Source organism: Enhydra lutris, unplaced genomic scaffold (genome assembly GCF_002288905.1).
Source record: "Enhydra lutris kenyoni isolate GAN:26980312 unplaced genomic scaffold, ASM228890v2 scaffoldscaffold73, whole genome shotgun sequence".
Lineage (NCBI taxonomy): Eukaryota > Metazoa > Chordata > Mammalia > Carnivora > Mustelidae > Enhydra > Enhydra lutris.
The window spans coordinates 4,129,350-4,153,399 of record NW_019154157.1 but is presented as its reverse complement, the minus strand read 5'-3'; the positions used below and the strand labels follow the sequence as shown (position 1 = coordinate 4,153,399).

The window sequence follows — 24,050 nt, the reverse complement described above, 5'->3', positions numbered from 1 at the left end:
TGCATCTTGGAGGGTAGAGATGAAGGAAGTTTCCAAAGTAATTTTTTAAAAAGATTTTTATTTATTTATTTGACAGACAGAGATCACAAATAGGCAGAGAGGCAGGCAGAGAGAGAGAGAGATTGGAGGAGGAAGCAGGCTCCCTGCAGAGCAGAGAGCCTGATGTGGGGCTCGATCCCATGACCCTGGCAGAAGGCAGAGGCTTAACCCACTGAGGCACCCAGGCGCTCCCAAAGGAATTTTTATATGTTAAAGTAGACTTTTAGGATCCTGGAGTTCAGGCTAATGTCAAGCTAAGATTGCCTTTTACCCTTAGAAAAGTATTAACAGTGAGGCAGCTCTGAGTTCCTAGAGGAATGTCACTCTACCTGTTTCAAGGACTTGTCAATGGACTGTAATTAGTAAGGAAATTTAATTTTTCTTTTGCCTTTGCTTCCCACATAATTTGGGGTCAACCAACTGTGCCAGCCCCTCTGAAAAGACATTCTGGAGCCAGACAGAGGCTGGAAGACTGGCCAGTACCTCTCACAGCACTCTGAGGTTTTTACAGAGAGAGCCTCCAAGCTGTTCCCCCTAAGACAACACCAAACTTCATTTATATTAAAATATGGAAAGAATTAATAGGTGATGTTTAATGAGTATGTGCCACGTGCTGAGCACTATTCTAAGGGACCTAGTTTTTGTTTGTTTTCTAAAGTAGGATCTATGCTCAATGGGAGCATGAACTCACCCCCACCCCCATATCAAGAGTCCCATGCTCTACTGAGCCCCCCAGACACCTCAGGATCCACATGTTTTAAAAAGATTTTTTTTCTTTTAATTCATTTATTTGACAGAAAGAGCGCTCACAAGCAAGGGGAGCAGCAGGCAGAGGGAGAGGGAGGCAGACTCCCTGCCCAGCACAGAGCCAGACGCAAGACTCCATCCCAGGATCCTGGGATCATGATCCAGACTAAAGGCAGACGCGCAAACCACTGAGCCACTCAGGTGCCCAGGATCCACATGTCTTAATCCATTTACTTCTCCCAATCAACCCTAAGAAGATAGGTATTATTATTATCAGGTTTTACTGTTGAGAAAACTGAGGTACAGAGTTGTGAGGGTTGGAACCAACTTACTTCACATTCAAGGCTCGCCAGAGCGGTCCTCCAGCTCCAGCCCGCTAAGCCGAGGCAGCCATGTTAGCTGTAGTCCGCTGGAACTGCAACTCCCGGCAACCCACGGTAGCCGCTCTCCACACACAACAAATCCCGGCGTGCCCCTGGGCGGCCCGGGGTGGAGGGTTCTAGAAGGCGTGACGTGGGGTCGAGAGCGGGCTCAGAGGCGGGCGCCTCTTAGTAGTCGCTGTGGCCGCAGCTGCCGGGCCTGGGGACGCGGGCGGCCGGGGCCGCGGGCGCAGCCTCCTCGTCTCCCCGGCCATGGCCGCGCTCGGCCGGCCCTTCAGCGGCCTCCCCCTGAGTGGCGGCCCCGACTTCCTGCAGCCGCCGCCGGCCTTCCCCGGCCGGGCCTTCCAGACGGGAGCAGACGGCGCCGAGCTGGCTCCGCGGCCGGGACTCCGCGCCGCCCCGAGCACCCCCGGCGGGAGCGCGGCGCGCGGACGGTAAGGAGCCCCGAGGGTGCCGGGCGTGCGGGCGCGCAGCTCGGGCTCGTTAATCTTCCTCACGACTCTCCGTAGGGGGCTCCTGAGCCCCCAGATAGCAGACGAGAAACTGATCTTGGGGACGTTAACTGTAAGTCGCCCGGGGCCGCTCAGCCCGCGAGTCCGGGTCGGACCTCGACCGGCCTGCGCCCTTCGAGAGTCGAGGAGACTTTGCCGAGCTTGCCCAAGTCGGGCCGGGATTGGAACCTGGGCCAACCGGAGCCTGGCGGTGCCCTCGGCGCGGCCGCCGGCGCTAACTTTCCGTGCCTCTCGGACACTCGGTTTCTTATCCTCTGAGTGGGACAGAGATGGGTCCTGCTAGTGAGATCGTGGAAGTAAAGCGCTTAGCCCAGTGCCTGCCCCAGATACGTCTTCCCTACGTCCGTACCCCCAAATTTATTTCCCACTCCTTTGACAAAGTAAGAAGTTGAGATTTCAACTTCTAGTTATGTGGGTCGCCCAACCTGGGCGACCTTGTGATCCAATCCCGGGCTGCAAGGAAAGGGACAGCCGCTCGCTACTCTGGGACGGGCGAGATTATTGAGGAACGGGAGAGTGGATGCCGAAAACACAGGCTCAGTGAATTTCTCAGTTGACTGATTTTTGTTTGTTTCAACAGTGTTTCAGTTCGCTGTAAAAAGAAACACAAGCGAGAGGAGGAAGATGATGAGTAAGTTTCAGGTGCCATTTATTCACTTTATGGTCACTTAGTTTAACTTGTTTTATATCCTCAACTACTTATTTTGAGTGAAAGGGTGAAACATTAAGTATCTCGGCGGGGCGGGGTGGGGGGCGGCGAGTATCTCTGCAAGGAGGCTCGAGAAACTGGTAACAGTGGTTTCCTTTTAGGGAAAGTAACTGGATAGCTGGCATGTCAGAGAGAAACTTTTCTCCCTGTAACCCTTAGTAACGTTTGAATTTTCATCCATGTGAGTGTTATTACATGCGGAGAGTAAAAGGATTTCACGTGTGCGAAAGGATACACATTGTAAAGTCTTAGAATGCACACTCCGCTTTTCTCCCTGTTACCTGTTTCTCCTTTGGAAGATAATCTGAAAACTTTATAACTGTATATACCTGTGGTTTTATGTATTTGTAAGAAGGTAACTCTTGACATTGGCAACACGTTGATCTTTTTACTCTCCTATAGTTCGTTGCATATAGGCACATAGGGTTCTACCCAATTTCTTCTGCAGCATTGAATAGAATACTATTTTAAGGTCCAGATATATAGAGATCATTAACCAACCAGTCTCCTGTTAATAGATTTCTAAGTTACCTCTAATTTTTTGTTTTTACTGTAGATTAAATCTACCATGCTGGTTCTTTTTAAAGTTCCTTGTATATATTTGCAAGTAGGTTAATGGATTTTTTGATGGTGAATTGCATGCATTTTATTTTATTTTTTTATTTTTATTTATTTATTTTCTTACTAACATGTAATGTATCATTAACCCCAGGGGTACAGGTCTGTGAATCGCCAGGTTTACATACTTCACTGCACTCACCACAGCACATACCCTCTCCAATGTCCATAACCCAAGCACCCTCTCCCTACCCTCCTTGCATGCATTTTAAATTTTGAACAAGAGTTGTTGCCAATTTATATTCCTTTTAACAGTGGAAATGCATGTTTCTCCATCTTCACCAGAACTGTATTTTCAAACGTTTTCACTTCACTCATAGGTTAAAAAAAATTACATCTCGTAGACAGTCTAATAGACAGATGAGCAAAGGAATCACTCAAAGAGGATATCCAAATGACTAACAAATGAAAGGTGTTCATTCAACCTTATCAGGGAAACAAATGCCTAGTAAAGCCTCAAAATGAGATCTGTTACTTTACCACCAGGTACTGGAGCACCAGTAACTCTGCAATACTATGGATGAGAATGTAAATCGGTACAAGCACTTTGGGAAATAGTTTGGCATTATCTAGTAAGTTAAAGACATACATACCCTATTACCCAACAGTTCCCCTCTTGAGTGTGTACATGCTCTCAGCAGGAGACGCAAGAAAGTTCATAACATCCTTGTTCATAATAGCTCAAAATTGGAAACAACCTGCATATCCCTCTATAGTAAAATGGATAAAGTAAATTATAAATTCATATAGTAGAGTTCTATTTGGCCAAAAAAAAGGGGGGGGGTGGAGAGAATGTATGACACCTGTCAAGGGATATGTCTCAGACATAATATGGGCAAAAGAAACATCCCAAGAGTATATACAGTACTATAACAAAGTGTTTACCTGTAGGGAGGAGGAAATAGAGTACCATTTTAGAGTCTTGACAACAATCTACATCTTGAATTTTTTTTTTTTAAGATTTTATATAACTATTTGACAGAGCACAAGTAAGCAGAGCAACAGGGAGAGGGAGAAGCAAGCTCTCCGCTGAGCAGGGAGCCAGACTTGGGGCTCTATCTCAGGACCCTGGGATCATAACCTGACCAAAAGGCAGCTGCTTAACCAACTGAGCCACCCAGGCACCCCTTGAATGTTATTTTAATGGGTGGATGTTTTCTAATTATTCATTGAATTGTATGAGCATAGGATCTTAAAATTAGATTGTTTTTTTAAGACCACTTTTAATTTATATTTTGTAAATTAAAGTTGAACATCTTTCCTTTTAATCCATTTGTATGTCTTGTTCCAGTTTCTGACGTTTTCTGTTGGCTTATTGGTCTTTTTTTTTTTTTTTTGACTTAATGATCTTTTTCATGTTCATCTATAAGAAATCTTTACTAAAGAAATCAGTAGTTTATTATGTATGTTATGTTTCCCCAAATTTGTCATTTGTCTTTTAACTTTGTATATGTTTTGCTTGTTTGTTTTTTGGCCGGCAGAAGCTGAATTTTCTAACCTTGCTGATGCATAGGCTAAATAGATTTGAAAGTTGCCTTAGTTTAAAAACCACCAGACCAGACAGCATTTATACTCTTTATTGCCTTGGAATTGCTGCAGGTACACAGGGCTCTCTTTGCTTTTGTCCTTTGGACTACACTCTAAGAAATAATTGAATAGGGATGCCTGGGTGGCTCAGTCTGTTGAGTGTGTGACTCCTGGTTTTGGCTCAGGTTGTTATCTCAAGGTCTTGAGAGGAGTCCAGTGTCAGGCTCCACACACAGCGGGAGTCAGCTTCACTCCCTCTGCCCCTCCCCTGCTTGCTTGCTCTCTTTCCAAAATAAATAAATAAATCAAAAAAGAGAGAGAGAGGCGCCTGGGTGGCTCAGTGGGTTAAGCCTCTGCCTTCAGCTCAGGTCTCGATCTCAGAGTCCTGGGATCCAGTCCTGCATCGGGCTCTCGGCTCGGCAGGGAGCCTGCTTCCTCTCTCTCTCTCTCTCTGCCTGCCTCTCTGCCTACTTGTGATCTCTCTCTGTCAAATAAATAGAGAGCGAGAGAGAGAGAAAATTGAGTAAAGAGTTCCAGTGTGAAAAGTTTGAAGTGTAAAATCTGTTGGCTTAAAAATTTAACCATCTTTGGGGTCCCTGGTTGGCTCAATCTGTAGAGCATGGGATCCTTGATTTAGGGTGGGGATGATTGTGAATTCAGGCCCCACATTGGGTGTAGAGCTTGCTTTTAAAAAAAATAACAATACATAACGGTTAGCTTCCTTCAATTTACAGATGGAGAGATTGAGGCCCTGAGAATGAGGAACTTGACACTTGAATATCTAATGCCCATAAATGTGCTGCCCACGGGCCACTTCCATAGTTCTTACCTATACTTTGAAGTCTTTTATATCACATTTTCTTTGAAACTTAATTATCATTGATCTCTGATTATTTGCAAAATGGACCTACAGGTATGAAATAATATAGTCCAAATCATGTCAGAAGTCAGAGATCAGAACCCAGCTCTTACACTCTGTTGCATTTCATTGTTGAATTGTTGGATGTGCTAGGAAATTACCTGTCCCTTCTAGATTTATTCTGCTTTTTCTTAGCTGGTTTTATGTGTATAGTTTTCTCCTGATTTCAAAACACCACACCATAAAACTATCAAAATATTACAGAAATATGTGATGTATAGTTAGACAGTATTTTCTTATCAATTAAAACCAATCATAAACTATTCTTGTGCTTACTCTGGTACCATGTAGACTAAAATGGGACCTATACAGAGAAGATTAGCATGGGCCCTGTGCAAGAGTGATAGGCAAATTTGTGAGGGGTTCTATATATTTAGATGATAGCTAAATTGTACAGCATAAGATACAGCATTGTAGACTCTCTGTGTTGTATACTTAAGACTAATGTAACTTTGCATGTCAACTATACTCAGAAAAGGGGCGCCTGGGTGGTTTAGTCAGTCAAGTATCTTCCTTCGGCTCAGCTCATAATCCCACTACGGTCCTGGAATCAAGCCCCATATCAGACTCCCTGCTCAGCGGAGCAGCTCAGCTCCCTCTCCCTTTGTGTGTGTGTGCTCTCTCTCTCTCTCTTTCTGTCTCTCTCAAATACATAAAATCTTAAAAGAAAAAAAAAGACCTATACTCAAAAAAGACCTCAAAAAACTAAACATTTTAAAAAATGATTTGTCAATTCCAGTAAAAGTCTAGGTTCAAGAGAGCATTATTATTTGTCAGATTTTATATTGCCAGAGACTTTGATATTATTTTTTAAAGATTTTATTTATTTATTTATTTGAGAGAGAGAGAGAGAGAGCGCGTGCTCCTGGGAGAGAGCATGAGAAGGGGGTGGGTCAGAAGGAGAAGAGACTCCCTGCTGAGCAAGGAGCCTGAAGCGGGATCATGACCTGAGCCGAAGGCAGTCATTTAACCAACTGAGCCACCCAGGTACCCCAATGTTGATTTTTGTAGTCTTAACATGAATAGAAATTTCTTTTTGTAGAATACATACCACTTCCTTTGACCTTCAGTTTAGAGACTCGTAAACTGTGGTAGCCATTAATGAATTTTTTTAAGTTGCAGAGCTGTGCTGTGTTTTGAGGCCACGCTTGCTGAAGCCCAAGCGGTAAAGTCCCCCTGGTCAAAGCACTAAAGTAGAGTAGGACCAGTTGTCTGTCTTAACTGCTTCAGACAGTTTTCAGCCAACCTGGGCACATTGCAGCATATGCAAATACTACTTCATGGTAAGAGCTTGAACTTCCCTAAGGAGACCGTAAGTTTCAGTGAAAATGACACAGAGCTAGGACTTTGGAGCTCTGCCTTATGTGACATTTAGGAGGGGGCACTTTAGCTTTTCTAGGTCTTAGTTTCCAAATCTGCAAAACAAATTGATGAACTCTAAGGGCTTTCTGTAATACAAATTTTTCTAGGAAGTGAAAATGGTTTAAGCGGGAGAAAAATGTACACCCTTATTAGTAAGGGGCTCAGAGTCAAATGACAGTCTTCTGACATTTCTGAGAGGACCAAGAAATCACTGTATCCTCTGCAACCTGGAGTACCTGGAACGGACCTGATAAAGCATTTATCTTTTGCCCTAAGGGAAGACAGGATGCCTGTGGATCACATCCCCGTAGGGAGCGAGCAGAATCAGGACAAAATATGGCTGGTTCTGAATTGCTGCTTGTGGTTTGGTTTCTTTACTTTCCACTTGACCTATTCAGAGCCAAATAAGTAGGAATGACTCTATATTCCCACATTGAACACTAATCTGAAAAAGCACAATCTTGCAGGGGTAGCCTAATTTGGTAGAGAGCAGTAGAAGAAAACATCTTAAGGGAGCTGTCAGAATGACAAAAGGAAATGCATGATTTTCTGTCTTATAATCACACACTGCTTTTTTTTTACATAAGAGTTTTGTTAGAGAAAGGGATGATAAACATTTATATGACTGAATTTTCATTGAGTTTTTTTGTTTTTGTTTTTGTTTTTTTTCCAGTTGTCCAGTAAGAAAGAAAAGGCTAACTGAAGCAGGGCTCTGTGCTGGTCCTAATGACTGGATTCTTTGTGCACATCAGGATATAGAGAGTCCTGGAGTAAATCCGTGCACTAGCGGCCTCTCTGCACCTGGCATGTTAGATGTTATATGTGAAGAGATGGATCAGACAACGGGAGAACCACAGTGTGAAGTTGCACGAAGGAGGCTTCAAGAAATCGAGGACAGGTAAATGGGTAGCATGTATCATTGGCTTATTGCAGTTCCCATGTGATATCTCTACTCTTAAGCTAGTCTAATTCATCATTTGGTGATAACAGTAATCTTCAACCTCTCAGACTATAAAAATTTGAGAATTTGTCAATTCAAAATCGACACATTTAATGTCAAACTCTTCTCATAGAACTGCACTAAATATTTTCACCTACTATCTGGGAATATTAATTTTTTGGTTTATGGTCGTTTCCAGGGACACATTCTTCAAATGTGATTGCATCTGATGTAAAAATTTTTAAGTGAAACATTGAGTAACTCTCCTGTATGTACTTTTTTCACTCAGAGCCTCATATTTTACTTGATCTTTTCCTGTAGCGCCGGTTGCTCTTATTTTTTTTTTAATTTCGTCTAGTTGCTAGAATATATAATAGCTCGACTAAATTTTTCTTTCTCTGCTTCTGTTGTCTTTATTTAGGATAATTGATGAGGATGAAGAAGTGGAAGCTGACAGAAATATTAACCATCTCCCCAGTCTTGTTCTTTCTGACACCATGAAAACAGGTTTGAAGAGGGAGTTTGATGAAGTCTTTACAAAGAAAATGATTGAGTCCATGTAAGTGTTGGTTCCTGGTTTCCATTTATTTATTTTTAAAAATGTACTTATTTTTTTAGAGACAGCACAGGGAGAGGAACAGAGGGAGACAGACAAGCAGACTCAGAGTTGAGTGGCTGCCTTACCTTCTTAACCCTCAATTCTTTTGAAGTCCTGAAACACACTCTCTAATGTTTGGGGTTGGGAGGATTGGCAAGAGAGCCCATTCTCCTAAATTCGTGTCATAGGATATAGGAACCACATTTCAAAAGTTCTTGTTTACCAGGCTCTCAGTTATCCAGGAAGACCACTGAGACTTAGAAAACATATCAAAAGAAGTCTCCCAGTAGTCAGTAGAGTTACCACAAAGTTTAATGAGCCCAGTTATCTGGTTTCCATTAGAGTAGAAACACTGGAACAGGAAGTGAGAAAAAAACTCCTAGGGAGTAGTGACAGTATAGTGTGAGGACAGGAGAGGAGACTAGAAAGCAAACATCAGAGCCTTAAAAATGAAGCAGCCTGGGGCTATTAACACAGGAACTAATGATAGCTCTGTAATTCTTATAATCCTTGAGCTTATATGATCTGAAGCATGTGTAAAATAATAGTCAGGTTTGAAGTGCTATTTAGATAATTGCCTAGAAAAAACTGTAGGTAGATTTGATAACTCAGTATGAGGGTAGGTGTCAGGTATCTGAAAAAATCTCTTGAGAACAGCAGTCCGAGTGATGCCAGGTAGATAAGTATTGCCTGTGGCCACAATGGGTTCAGCTGATGTTAGATCACATAAGTTTTGCATTAGCTCCCTAACTTGGGTATATAATTAACTACCTAACTCTGAGGGTGGGTAGTTAGTTTAGCCAAGAGTAAGCAGGCCATGTTGTCCTACAGCCTAAAAAAGAGCACTTTTTGCTCTTGGTAGTTTTCCAGAAGCTAGCATTTTGGGGTACTATTCATTGTGGTTTGTCTTACTTGCCTTTGGGTCCCAGAAACTATCAAACCATGGGGGTAGGTAGGCATTGGGGCCATAATCGTTTGTACTTACTGCAAAAAGCATTCTACTTTGTAGCTGTACTAAGCAGAAGGCATAACAGAGATACGTTTAATGTGTTTGGTCAGTATTTCATTTTCATTTATAAAGGTTTAGTACAAGGTAGTAGCCCGTACCTACTAATATTAACCACAGTTTAAGGAATTTTACATTAAATCAAGGGCCTCTATTTTTTTACATTGGATGTTTATATTTCTTTTATTTTAAAGATCTTGCATAATCTCTATACCCAACATGGGGCTGGAACTTAAAACCCCAAGATCAAGAGTTGCATGCTCTACTGACTGAGCCAGCCAGGCACTCCTATATTACTTTTAATCACAGCATCAGTACAACTAGTAGGTTTGGTTAAAAACGTGCAGAACGGAGGCATCTGAGTAGCTTAGTCTGTTAAGCATCCGACTCTTGGTTTCACTTTAGGTCATGATTCAGGGTCCTGGCATCGAGCCCCATGGCCTGCTTCATGATCAGCGGGATGTCCGCTTGGGATTCTATTTCCCTCTCTCCGCTCCTCTCCTCACTTATTTGTATGCATGCGTGTCTTCTCTAAATAAATCTCTAAAAATATGAGCAGAACTATAAAATTGTATGTGTTTGTGTGACCTTTCTAAAGATCTTTTTAGATCATCATAAAATCTCCTATTTTAATTCTGCCAGTTCTTAACTCTAGATATTTGATAGCAAACATTAGCTTTTCAACATGTATCTTTTATTTCCATATCCTAAAATTTTTTTTATAAGAAACTGTATTTTATGTCTTAGGAGCCGTCCTTCCATGGAGCTTGTGCTCTGGAAACCTCTCCCTGAACTCCTTTCTGATAAGCCAAAGCCGACATCTAATGCTAAGAACTATACAGGAGAGAGCCAAACTAAGCATGCAGCTGCTGGCCCTGCCTTCCCTGGGAGAACTGAACTGTTCTTGGAACCTCGGCAAACAGGGATGCCTGTTTACAATAGTTTGGAGACAGCTGCTTGCACAGAAGAAGAGATGGAACTCTAGAAACCAGTTTCTATGCTAAAGTTGTCAAATTTTAGAAGGCTCATGTATTTAGTCGTGAGCCTACTTGTATTTGTATAGTATAGGGACTTGAAAGTTTTATGAAACGGGTGTAATAATATCTCCACCTGTGATTTGGGGTGGGACTCTCATTTTGGGTAGCCATTTTGTGAATCCAACTTTTTTGCTATGGAAGCTTGTCTCAAGGGAAAAGAGTTTTCCACAGGGCTTATTAAGGGAATGGAAGTTGCAGTCTGCAAAGGCAAGTATAGAAGCTGTGTGTCTAAGGGTGACTTAAATCATCTGTCACATTGTCTAAACCATTCAGATAGTTGGCGAATATTCAGACACTTGAATTTGAAACAACGCATTAAGAAAGAAGGATGCTCCTACTATGACTGTACCCTGACAGCCGAGTCACAACTACGTCTATAGATCGGAGCTTGTTTACAGTGGTGACTCTAAAATTGGGAAGAGGAGGGAGGAAAGTAGCTTAGCCTATTGCCAAGAGATTTAACAGAGGCTCTGAAACTTGTATATTGTCACTTCTGTGTAGTTACGTTGATTAAATAGCTGGTAGCATTGTGGCTCACTTAGTAGCCTCTGAAAATGGCAATGAAAATACAAAAAAGGTTTTTCCTTCAAGGCTTTTTTGCCTTGTGCTACAGTTGCTCCTTGGTTTCCCTTGCATAATTGATAAGCCTGGTTATTCAGGTTTGTTTACAACTTAATTAACTGAGTGATCGTTAAAAAAGTGATTGTGAGGTAACCTTACATTCAAATTGGCTATGGGAGAAGCCTCCCTTAAGTAATCCCAAGGAACTGCCATGTCAGCGAAGCCCAGCATTGATAGGTATTTTTAAAAAGGTTGTACCTATATTAGCAAGTTGAGTATTTTTAGTGTTAATGTAGAAAACAATGACAATAATTAACTGAAATGGGTAACTGACATTGAGAGTTACTGAACAAGCCACTTTGCCTGGTACTTCAGCTGTTGTGCAGTAAACCTAGAGAATGGCTTCCTGCTAGCGGGACATCTTCATCTTGAGGAACTAAACCAGGCTCAAGGTGCCCTTTGGGGATAACCAGGATTGAAGTTCTTTATTTCTCAGGAAGGGCTCTTCTGTGTGGCAAGGACTCAGTAGTGCCAAGTAAAATAACAGTTCCTTTAGTGCTACGGAAATATCCACTATAACTTATTAAATGAGTGTAATAGTGTAATACTTGCCCTTACATCACACAACAGGAGACCACCCCAGTTCTTTTTGTTTTGTTTTCTGGGTTTTTTTTCCCCCTTTGTAGGACTCAGATACCTTGTGTAGGAAAAAGGATGGCTTATGCCAAGTAGAGGTGACTTTTTCGAAACAAGCTCCCAGACGTTTTCGAAACCCATGCGGAAATCCCTCCCCTTGTTACAGATGGCGCAGAAGTAACAAGTCTGTTAATTGGACTGTTTCTTCCCTTGCCTGTTCCTGCTTTCTCTGTTTCTGTCTGGACAGTCAGGAAAAGATTTAATGTTTAATATTTAAACAATATTTAATGTCTACACAATAAAATTATTCAAACTTCAAACCAGTATTAAAACCAGTTGGAAACCAGCTAATAGTTTCTTAATCTCAGATTTAGAGATGAATGTAAACTGTATTCTGTTGAGATGTGCAAGTGTTTGATTCATGCTGTTTGAAAAACTCCTGCCTTTAGGTCATTGTTTAATGGGACCAACTTAAAAAGTTTGTAGCCTTAAAGAAATCGCCGTCCTAAAAGTTTCTTCTGGTATGACTCAAAAACATGAAGTGAATGCCCAGGATTTGGAGTTAGTCCCAGTGTTAAGGCAGAAGGGGAATTCACAACTTTCCAAAGAAGGACCCAAAACACACTAAGATAGTCTTTGGTAGGAATTGTGGGCTGGGCCTCTGATCCAAGGTCTGTATGAGGAAAAGGAAAAAGAGCTCCAAAACAGGGCTCTGATACCACTGGTAAAATACAGGAGAGAATGAAGAGTCTGTTAATTAAAATCCAAACAACCTGTTTCAGGAGTCCGATTATCTGACGTGATTATTTCTGCAGGAAAATGGATGTTTAATGCTCCTTTTTAAACTTTATCCTTTTGCATATGTTTGTACAGAAATTTTCTTCATCCTTGTGGTGCTTATTCATCTGAGCCGTCTCCACAGTCTCCATGCCTCTGCTTTGTTTTTCTTCTGTAGTGTAAGGCTTTTGCTTTTGCCTTAAGGTTTCCTTAGGGAATCAACAGGTCTTTTCATTTTGTACAACTTTTGAAGCATGGATCAAACATTGGCTTACTATGCTAATGTGTGAGGAGAAAAATTACCTAAAGCAGGTGAGCTTTAATGAACAAACATATTTTCTCTGAGTTTGAGTAGGGTGTGTGTGTGTATTTTTTTTTTTAATATAAAGTTCAGTTCTCATAAATCTCAATCAGTCATTTAAAAAAGCAGAAACAAAAAACTTGCTCATTTTTGAAAAGGTGCAAATGTAAAATTTTAGGAAAATAGGGTAGGGGCTAGAACCATGAGAACGATGCTTATTATAAGCAGGTTCGTTAATTATTTTGGATTTGAAAACTTGGTTTTTCATTAATAGTGACCAGAATGGTACAGTACTAGGAAGGTTCTGGAATTGCTGTCAATTTTACTTTAAAACGAGAATCTGGTGTTTCTGTATTTTATTGTTTTCAATAAAACTTCTTAAGTGCTTTGACTTCATGAGGTATTTGTATTCCTGCCATAAGTAAACAAAATCAGCTGCCTCTGCTTGCTTCTAAATTGTATTTAAAGCAGAATTCATGGGTGCCTGGGTGGCTCAGTCGAATGAGCATGTGCCTTTGGCTCAGGTCATGATCCTCGAGTCCAGGGGAGTCTGCTTTTCCCTGTGCCCCTCTCTCAAATTAAAAAAAAAAAAAAAATCATAGAAAAAGCATTTGTATCAGTGAGGGTCTTAAATTTGAGAGGATGATTATGTTGGGTTAAAGTTAAGCTGCATAAGTGAATTCAGTATTTCCAAAATAGGCAGACTGTTGTGCTGTTCCGCTTACAGAATGCTCACCACTCTGCTTGCCAATTCGCTGCTGCCAACGCGTTGACCGGCAGTGGTGATTGACCGCCGCTGCTCGATGACAGTAGTGACAGCCTTCAAAAATGTTTAAGTATACAGTGGGAAGTGGTAGAGTTCACAGTTTTTTGTTGTTTTTTACAGGTTTAGGACCATTGAAAATGGAATAGGGAAATTCCATAATGTTCAGTTATGTGGTCATTTCCTTAAGAGTTGACAGGTCACTGGGTGGCAGTATTGCCTGCATATTTACAACTTTGGCTTGATGATGTGGATCCCTGATGTGTGTCCAGGCAGAGTCAAGTTTGGGTTGTAATTACAGAAAACTCAGGATACTGTTTTTCACCAAAATTTGGAAATCACAGCTAAGAGCTATCTAATTCCTTTATTTTACATATTTGGAAACTAAAGCTAAGTAGATAGTGATAATTTCGATTATAATTGAACTTAACAAGCTTCAGTGTTCTTCCTACTTGACCAGTGGTTTTATAGTGTTTTCACAGAATATCTAAAATGTCATTTAGAGGGGCGCCTGGGTGGCTCAGTGGGTTAAAGCCTCTGCTTTCAGCTCAGGTCATGATTCCAGGGTCCTGGGATCGAGCCCCGCATCGGGCTCTCTGCTCAGCGGGGAGCCTGCTTCCTCCTCTCTCTCTGCCTGCCTCTCTGCCTACTTGTGATCTCTGTCTGTCAAATAAATAAGTAAATAAAATCTTTAATAAAATAAAATGTCATTTAGAGTTCATCGACATAATCCACAATAAAGTGTGGTTCAGTCAGCGTAACATTAAACTCCTTGAGAAAATACACTTTTGTATATATCCATTTGGTACAACTACTCTGTCAGTGGCATTTTATTTTTTTTATCTTTAAAGATTTTATTTGACAGAGCACAAGCAGGGGGAGTGGCAGGGAGAGGGAGAAGCAGGCTCCTTGCAGAGTAGAGGAAGCCTGATACGGGACGTGATCCCAGCATTAGGATCATGACCTGAGCTGAAGGCAGTGGCTTAACCAACTGAGCCACCCAGGCGCCCTGTCAGCGGCATTTTAGAGATGAATGGCATGCATTTTGACTACAGCTCCAGCAAGACAAGGGTGTTGTCTTTCAACAACTGCTGAGTGGGTCAACAAGCCAGTTTTCCTGTCCTTTAATGAATTCGAGGAGTCATGAAGTAAAAATTTCATAGGATATTAGAATTTAACTGATGCCATGAAATATTCCTGGAGTCGGCCACGTTACCTTTTGCCTACAGTTCTGTCTTGTCTTTGCTCCAGTAGCATACCTAGTAGAAAAGGAAGGAGGCACGCATAGATTGGTGTTACAAAGCTTAGGGAAATGGTATGAAGATATTTGCCACCTGATTGTTTCATTTATGGACAACCCTCTGCATTTGATAGAAATCTTGCTTTGGTTTTGCAGGCAAATGTCTTGATTTTTATTTCTGACCAGTTTGTTTCAATGAGATGTCCTTAAATACCGGGTGTTTTCTCGAGACTGGGCAGAGTTTAGTCATTTACACCCATCTGTGCAGAAAATGAAAACCCCAATGACCGATACAGGTTATATATGTCCTGTGTGTTATTCCTGCTAATACAGCTGCTGCTTTCATGTGATGTCATTGAATGTAAATTATTTGAACCTCAATCTCCAGATGCTTCTATTATGGAGAGTAGCTAAAATGCTTCTGTAATTACATTTGCTTAGACAATCCTTAAATAGATTCCCAGCACTTAAGTTTTCAGTTATAGAAAATCAGGTGATCAGATATTTAATCATGGGGACTGCTGGAGGCTCTCTCTACATTTACCATATAGAAACAGCCTAGGGGTGCCTGGCTGGCTCACTCAGAAGAATGTGAAACTCTTGATCTCAGGTTGTGAGTCTGAGCCCCACATTGGGTGGAGAAATTACTAAGAAAAATAAATTTTAAAACAAAAAAGGGAAAACTGAGCCTAAGTAAGCTTGCGTTGCCACAGACTAGGATTGAGCTCTGGCTTTTGTAACCAGGGATTTTAGGCTGTCTTGTGGACATGCTTCCAGTCACACCACGATCCCTTGTACTTGGCTGAAAGTAGAGCGTGCTTGGTCTTGCTTCTTGGGACCTTTTGAATCCTACCTTTAGTCTATACTCATTCACTCTGACTGCTGTAGTGGTAGTCTTAATGTTGACATAGGATCCTGGTATAGGTGAGATGTTTTCTATAAATGAGGGAAGTCCTTCAGTGTCTTTTAAGAAGATTCCCAAAGGGAAAAAAAAAAGATTCCCAAGGAAAAGTTGCACATGAATGATGATGAGGTTATTATTTCTATAGTTTTCGGATAATATTAATGTGTCAGGTTTTTTTTCTTAAACAGGTTCATTCTTCTGTGAAGCAGGTTCATTGCTTCTGTGAAGCAAGTTCTAGAGGATATCTAATTCTCTAAGTTTAAACTCTCTCCAAAGTGGATTAAGGGAAGTGGTGCTTGGGATGGTGCCTGGTGTTATGTATACCAAGAACTTATGACGCATCAGCTCTTTGAATCCTCTACCAACCTTCAGAGAGGTTGACTGTTATGCCACTGCGTAGGTGAGGAAGTGATATTATATGTCCAGGGTTACCTGGCTAACCAGTGGCGGAGTTAAACCCAGGGAGTTTGAGTCTAGAAAATGTTCTTAATCCCTATAATAATAGCAAGAGAATCTTGGTATTTAATGGCATGTCCTTCTCTTAGCATGTTAAGCATTCTAGCTCTGCCACTTACTAATCTGTGAAATTGGCCAGTTAGGTTAAAGAAACTCAGAAATACAGTAACTGCTCAAAGAGTAGATTATATCACTTACAGCAGTCAGAAACTGAAGCAGGCAATAACTAAGGGGGAAAAAAACCTTTAAAAAGTGGCATGCTCACTGAAGCTGGGTAAATCACTATCATGGCAAACAGTGAAACACCTAGAGAAAACAGTAAGACTTACCCAAGAACAAAGACACTGCATTGCACTTTTTAATTGCACAGGTAGTTTTAAATAAATGGAGAAAGCACCTTCCAAAAATTATACTAGCAGGGAAAGATTCCATCAAGCATTTACATAGTAAATTTCCATAGTTTTACACAAGATTCTTGATCTTTACGTGAACTGTACGTGAGGGAAAGGAGCCCCCTCAGGTAGGTGTTCTCTGCTTGCAGAAGCAAACTAAAGGACTTAAAATTGGAGGCAAGCCTGGGATGCCAAGAAGGGGGAAAAGAAATGTTAAAGGGCCACTCATAAATTTCATGTCTAAGATGCTTGTCTGATGACCCTTACGTAAGAATTTTAGGGCAGACTACTGCCCTTAAGGGTACAACCTCAAAAACTGTAATTCTGGATTGTAGTAATATATCTGAGTACCTTGGACTGCTGGATGACAAAGACAATACTTGGGGTGACCTATATAGTTTAACAGACAAATACTTTAAGGGAATTCCCTAGCACTGTACACCCTCTACTTTGGCTTTTTTAAATGAAGCACAGGCTTCTTTGCTATCTTCCAGGCAGTATAATGGTCAAAAGAAAAGGGTAACAGCACTGGATCATTCCTTAGACACTAATCAGCTGAGGAAAGAGTTCATTGGCAAAAGTGTCCTCCCAAGAATGGTCTACACCAAGTAGAGAGGACATGTCGCTCAAGGGAGAAGGGGAGCCCTCATATCCACAGTCACTATAAGCATCCAGTAGACAGGAAGATGGCTTCAGGCAGTGGCTGGATGAAAGTAGATCTGAGGTGCCCAGCTCTGGAATGAAGTCATCTTCTACAAGTTCTTCCTTCACTGAGACAGTGAATTCAGGGTGATCTTTCTCTGAGGGGCTGAAAGGTGCTTCCTCAATTTTCACTACCACATTAGCTTGGCTCTCTGTCTCAGAGGGTATCTCTAAGACTAGGGGCTTGGTATATACATGATCAAAACGAATCAGTTCATTAATGGCTTCCAGCTTGGCTGATGACGTCCCCAGTGACGGAGAAGGGGAGGCTGGTAAGGAACTGGGTCCTTCTGGATGGGCTTCTGGGAGCTGCTCCAGGCTAGGAGACTCTGGGGAAGGACATCTGAAGAACATGACTGGATCCAAGTTGAACAGAATGCCCAACAGGATATCAGACTGCAAGAGGCAAAAGTTAAATAGAATCCAACCATCAGAAGGTACTGAGAATTTATCTAGAATACTTATTACTAGGTCCCACAACGTAAATTAATCATAATAGGATGACCACCGAGTCCCACAGACCCATTCATCTATACCTCACTCTATGTCCGAATCACAAGGAGATAGGAAGGCAGTCGATGTTCACCTGTAACCCAACCAAAATTAACTTCTACTGCCCTCCTCTGAATGGTTGGGAATGTCAGACATCAGAGAGATGAATTAACTAGTTCTAATGCTCTTTACAAAATCCAAAAAACCCCTACCTCAGAGTCTGAAGAGTCAACGCTGTCAGAATCCATGGGGAGATGTTCTGGAGGGGTGACAACTGGGCCTGCACCTGCTGCAGAGGTGCACGTAGTCTGAGTGCTGCGGACTCAGCAGACCCGGCCACCGGCCTCGCTCCATTCCCCTGCGAAGAAAGAGCAATGGCAACAGCTCAAACTGCAGTCCTCAAGGAAATGCTAACCAGGCACCTGTGAGTCTCAACTTTCAACAAAGCTAGATAACTATGCTTTAGAGCTGAAATCTTTCCCTTACCTTCATTTATTTCCATTTTATTGAGTCCTCAAGAAGAGAGAAGGGATGGAAGACTAACTTCTGTCATTTTCTATGCAATGAAACATCTTTACGCCCCAAGCAAAGGTTCAGGAAGGACTGATATTCCTAAATATCTTCAATGATACTCTCTATAATAATTTTTTTTTTTAAGATGGTACTTTTAGGGGATCCTGGGTGGCTCAGTCATTGGGTGTCTGCCTTCGGCTCGGGTCATGGTCCCAGGGTCCTGGGGTAGAGCCCCGCATCTGGTTTCCTGCTCCCCGGGAGGCCTGCTTCTCCCTCTCCCACTCCCCCTGCTTGTGTTCCCTCTCTTGCTGTGTCTCTATCAAATAAATAAATAAAATCTTAAAAAAAAAAAGATGTTACTTTTAGGGGCATCTGGGTGGCTCAGTCAGTTAATCGTCTGTCTTCAACTCAGGTCATGATCTCAGGGTCCTGGGATCAAGTCCCACAGCAGGGAATCTACTCTCTCTCTGCCCGTCCCCCCTGCTTGTGCACATGTACACACTCTCTCAAATAAATCTTAAATTTTTTTAAAAGATTTTTTTGTTTAATTTGACAGAAAGAGATCACAAATAGGCAGAGAGGCAGGCAGAGATAGGCAGGCAAAGGGAGAAGGGGAAGCAGGCTCCCTGCATCAGAGAGCCTGATGTGGGGCTCGATCCCAGGACCCGGAGACCATGACCTGAGCCGAAGGCAGAGGCTTAACCCACTGAGCCACCCAGGCACCCCGCTCCCCAAAAAGATTTTATCTTAAGTAATCTCTGCACCCAAAGTGGACTTGAACTCACAATCCTGAGATTGAAAGTTTCATGCTCTAGCAATTGAACCAGCCAGGCGCCCTTCCATAATAATTTTCTTTTTTTTTTTTAAGATTTTATTTATTTGACAGAGAGTGAGAGAGCAGAAGCAGGGGGAGCAGCAGAGGGAGAGAGAAACAAGCTCCCCACTGAGCAGAGACCCCGATGTAGGGCTTGATCCCAGAAGCCCAAGATCATGACCTGAGCCAAAGGCAGACACTTAACTGACTGAGCCACCCAGGTGCCCCCATACTCATTTTTTTTTTTTCCAAAGATTTATTTATTTATTTATTTGACAGACAGAGATCACAAGTAGGCAGAGAGGCAGGCAGAGAGAGGAGGAAGTAGGCTCCCTGCTGAGCAGAGGGCCCGATTCGGGGCTCAATCCCAGGACCCTGGGATCATGACCTGAGCCAAAGGCAGAGGCTTTAACTCACTGAGCCACCCAGGCACCCCTGCTCCATACTGATTTTCTTAAGTAATAAAGTTCCATAGTGAATTTAGGCCCCAATTCTTTTTGGACAGTAATTTTTCAAGTTTGTTCTGAACATTACCTTCACAGAGTACAACTGCCCTACTATCAATCTTAGACCCCTTAGGTGCTGTCAATAAATAAGCCATGTCTGTGCATTAAAACCTATAATCACCTTCTACCAGACAGTGTCACTACCACAGTAAATCCTTTCCCTACTCACTCATATTCATCAAAGAACTACTACAGTTTTAGGAGCATTCAGTTAGATTTGACTGGCTCTCTTTTTCTGGTTCTCCTTACCAGTGACATGGTACATCTCGTTGGCTATCGGTATTTGTTAGTACTTGCTCTTAGAGAGCTGTGTAACTTGCTTTAATTATTAGGAATTAGTACTATCCACTACACAGTTGAAAAATGAGTGTCATTAAGGGGTCATGTCACTTAGAACCAGTTCTCACATAGGACATCAGATAAATGGGATGAATTACCTTGGTCTGGGTCTCCACCTCCTCTTCAGTAACCAGGGCATCCATCCCCAAGCGCTGTCTTAACTCCTGGTTCTCAACTACAAGGCCATGAGTTTTCTCTCGCAAAAGTTGATTTTCTAGCAAAAGTTTTTGGTTCTGGAAGTAAGTTCAAGAAGAAGCTATTAAAACATCCAGTTCTTTCACTTAAGAATCCACCTGATGAAGTTTCACTATGGTTGGTTTCCTTTCCTTCTCCTTGACCTTTTGGAAAACTCTGCTTATACAGTTGGTTCACAGTAGGTATTTGAAGGAAGGTCATGGTTACGAAAAACAAGGGCCATGTCGGGGTGGGAGGTGGGGAGGAGGTCACAAATAACAATACTTGCAACTACTCATTTAGACCTCAGCAAAGGGTGACTTGTGGCTTTAATTTTGACATGATGGCAAAAAAAAAAAAAAAAAAAAAAATCCTATCTTGAACTAGCAGGTTGTAACAGAAGTGGTAATCGTGGACCATAAAATCAAAGTATGTTAAAAAGCGTGTGTGTGTGTGTGTGTGTGTGTGTGTGTGTGTGTGTGTGTGTGTATGAGAAATCCTTATATATTCAAGATGTGTAGCTGGCAACAATTTAAGATTAGGTAATAAGTAGGCCCTAGAAGGGGAAGGGAACCGTTACTGGACTTTTGGCCAAGCCAGGAAGGGTCTCAGGTTTAAGCAATGATTTTCTATCTGCTCTTATGAATTTCTTAGTACTAACTTGATAAAAGTTATAATGTTGTAATTCACCAACCCGGAGACAGATCTAGCACCAAATGCCAGAGGGTCAACCACTTCTGCTCTCATCAAGCTTCACCACTTAATCATTTAATTATCTATCTATCCTAATTTAGATTCTTTTTTTTCTTCAGTTTAACTTTTAATTAACGTTCAGCTGTATTCTAAAGAGACAGAAACAACTTGGGATGGGCAGCAAACATCAGAACATTCACCGAGGAAGGATATACAATAAAAGAGTTTGACCTTAAGTATTTTTACCTCTTCCTCCAAATCTACCACTTGCTGTTCCAGCTCACTCATTCGAGCTTTCTTTCGGTCTCTGGCAGTCTGGGCTGCTACTCTGTTTTTCAGTTTCCTGAGAACAAAAGGGGCATACCACACTAAGTCATCTCAAACTTTATATCTTTGAGAACTTAGCCAGCTGGTGCTTTCATTTTCATTTACCATTCATATAAGATAAACTAAAGTAAAATACACTCCAGGCTCCTCCCCTCAATAAAACAAAACAAAAAACAGCGTTTCACGGATCTGGCTTGAAGAACTGCTTCATTCTCCCTCGTACTGCGTCATCCACACCCCCGTCGCACCCCCGCCACAGCAAGGACGCTGGACACAAGCACTACTCAGCTTGCATCATAAGAGATTTCCTCCTCCCATTTTTACTCCCCCGTATAACTCAAACAGAGGAGAGGCCGATGCCTTTCGCCCTGGCTGGCATTCTGGGCAGTCCCCAGACGGCTGGGCCCCGCGTCTGCTCAAGGAGGAACTTATATCACAAAAGGCACAATGACCACAAAAGAACTAATATTTACGGAAAACTGGGTTGGGTGCTACGTCTTTCTCACTCAATCTTTTCAAAGACCTCATGAATAAATAAACCATTCTTAAGAGCGTGGAGGCTAAGTTTGACTAGTGAGCCTCACAGAGCTCACAGCCCTCTCCACAACTGTCATTTCAACCCTGCACGCCTTCAAAAAAAAGTAGGTCAATCGAGTCCAAGCCGCCGCCCAAATTCAGAAAAACGGAATGACAGGTCTGTGGTCACATAGCAAGAAGGCTGAAACCCCAGTGCGCGAACCCCCAGCTCTACGCGTCCCTAATGTGTCAGAAAAGGGGGTGGGGGACAAAGGCCGGCGCAGCCCGGGACTCCCGACTTCCTGCCCCGCCCCGCGCCACGCTGGCACCCCACCTGCCAGGCCCAAGGGGCCCGAGGGCGGCAGCCGGCCAGCGCCCGGCTTCGGATCCGGCTCCCAGCCCTTCGCCCTCAGGGTCCGCGCCCCGACCCTCGCCCACCTCCGCAGCGCCTTCTCCTCGGGGCTCAGGTGCGTGAGGCGCTGTCGCTTGCGCGCCTGGGGCGGCCCCCCGCTTGCCGCCTCGGGGCTGGCCCCTCGCGGGCCCGGCACCATGAGTGGCAGAGCCCGGCCGGCCGGGGCTCCGGCGGCGGCGGCGGCGGCGGCGGCGGCAGCGGGCTTGCCGGACAGAAGCAGCACTTTGGGGGCCCCGGCGGCCGGGCTCTGCGCGGGTGCCACCACCACCATGGCCCGAGAGTGTCTACGCCAGTGCGCGCCGCCGCCGTCCACCGCGCGGGCCTCGCCGCACCCAGCCTTTCTACGGTCGTGGCCCTCCGCGATTGGCCAGCGCCGCGTGACGCGTGGCGGCTCTCGGCGCCCATTGGTCCTGCGGGCCCCGAGGGGGCGAGGCCGGAGCGTCCAGCGTGGCGGCCGCAATCCGGGAAAGGAGGGGCCGTGGGGGGAGGGGGACCGGCGGGGTCCGGCGCTCGCGGCCCTGGAGGACCTGGGGACTGCCTGGCTCCTCAGGAAGGGTCCGGAACCCGGCGGTGTTTCTTACTCCGACGGATTTTACCCCCTAGGCTGACGGATTTCCACCCGGACGACTGGGTCTAATTCCGAACGGGGAGATTTCCGGACTGATGACCCTTCCCCGAGACGGACGGACGGGTGTCCCCTCTGCCCGACAACATTTTATCTCCTGCGCCACATCGGCGCCCCGAGCGGAGCGGAAAGTCGCGGGGGGCAGAGAGCGCGAGCCAGTCGGGCTTGCAAGAGAAAAAAGCCTGCCAAGAAATTCCGCGAAATAGCTTTTAGGAAGTGAAATTGCGCGTTTTAGAACTAGGCTTGGCTCCTAAGGTTGCACAAACCCGGGCGTCGTCAGGTCCGCATGGTAGGAGTGCATGTGAGGTACTTTAATGTGCATTTCCCAGTTGTCTGCTACGAGCATACTTTTTTCGTTTCGCGTGTTCAGACGAGGGTCCCGGGGTTTGCCCTCAGCCCGCTGGCACGCGGGGAGGTTTGAGGCTCCTGCCCTGGCAGCTGGGGAGCGGTTTAGGCCCGTGGACATTAGAAAGCAGCAATCAGGGACAACCCCCCGCGCGTTGGCCTTTTTTGAAGCAAATTACAAAATATGAAGTTCCCTAGAGTTACAACGTGATACTTTGTTTAACAAGTAGTTACTGCTTCCTCTGTGCTTACAGATTAGTAAAACTCCTATCGGGTGGTTGGAAATAGGCAAAAAGCGAAAAGGCAGAATGGTTCAGGTAATTTTGCAGTGTCATTAAGTCAGGTTAGCTCTTCAGTTATATTCCGGTGGGGAGGAAAAAGGATGGGAAGCCGGAACTAAATCAACTCCGTAAAGAGTCCCAATTTCTGTTACTCCCAGGAGTGGGCCACGAGTCTCCCATGCCTGCTTTCTTCCTCCACGTTGGCAGGGCTAAATCAGTGACTATTGAAACTGAGGGCGTTCTGAACACACGCTGCTTCAAGGTCCTGAGAAGGAGGTGGGGCGATCAGAGACTCCGCGCAATGAAGCCTGCTTCCTTCTTAAGTCTCATCGGTCCGGAGCTATCCAGGTCCTATCGTGCCTCCCCGGATGCGAGACTCACTCCTGGTCTCTGAGACCTTTGGGAGAAGTCTTCGGGGTGCCTTCTGGCTGAGACCTATACCTTTAAAGAAATCTGTAAGAGGTTCTGAGAAAAGTCGTGTAACTGTCATGCAACCTTTTGTTAAGCTACCATTTGTGAACACCAAGACAATGTCTGGTGCAATGTAAGAAGTCCCAGTGAAGCTAAAATTTAAATCATGTAGGCATAAAAAGAAAATGCCGTGAAGCCCCTGTTAGTCCAGCAAGGTGTCCATGAGTAACCATGTGGAGAAGGGACAAGATGCTGGGGCAGAGGAGAAAAGGTGGTTGGATTGCATTTTGGTCTTGGTTAATGGGGTAGAAATGGAATGTTGAAATTAACTCCCCCAGCTTTGTTTTCAAGGCTTTTATCTTTGATAAACATTTAAAATCCTGCTCAAAAACAGTAATTTGACTTGATGCAGATTACCATCCACCAAGTCTCACTCAACTCCAAACCTTTGAACAGTTTCATATCCTCTTTGTAAG

General features: G+C 43.6%; 2 protein-coding genes across 4 annotated transcripts; one reads left to right on the top strand and one right to left on the bottom strand.

The window, feature by feature from the left end:
• Positions 1-1,337: 1,337 nt before the first annotated feature.
• Positions 1,338-13,060, top strand: LOC111160087 (coiled-coil domain containing 117). Of its 3 annotated transcripts, XM_022522909.1 has the most exons (5): positions 1,338-1,600; positions 2,259-2,309; positions 7,487-7,711; positions 8,175-8,312; positions 10,105-13,060. In XM_022522909.1, the coding sequence occupies exons 1-5, from the start codon at positions 1,419-1,421 to the stop codon at positions 10,340-10,342; spliced, it is 834 nt and encodes a 277-aa protein (XP_022378617.1). In that variant the 5' UTR covers positions 1,338-1,418; the 3' UTR covers positions 10,343-13,060. The 3 variants fall into 3 exon arrangements, with proteins under 3 accessions (XP_022378617.1, XP_022378620.1, XP_022378618.1); XM_022522912.1 differs by lacking the exon at positions 7,487-7,711 and having other exon boundaries at positions 1,363-1,600; XM_022522910.1 differs by lacking the exon at positions 2,259-2,309 and having other exon boundaries at positions 1,370-1,600.
• A 3,316-nt stretch (positions 13,061-16,376) lies between these two features.
• Positions 16,377-22,233, bottom strand: LOC111160084 (X-box binding protein 1). The gene is given in 6 exon segments (XM_022522904.1): positions 16,377-17,522; positions 17,831-17,938; positions 17,941-17,976; positions 19,889-20,023; positions 20,904-21,000; positions 21,939-22,233. Coding segments are annotated over 6 exon segments (1,179 nt in total). The 5' UTR covers positions 22,184-22,233; the 3' UTR covers positions 16,377-16,964.
• Positions 22,234-24,050: the final 1,817 nt, after the last annotated feature.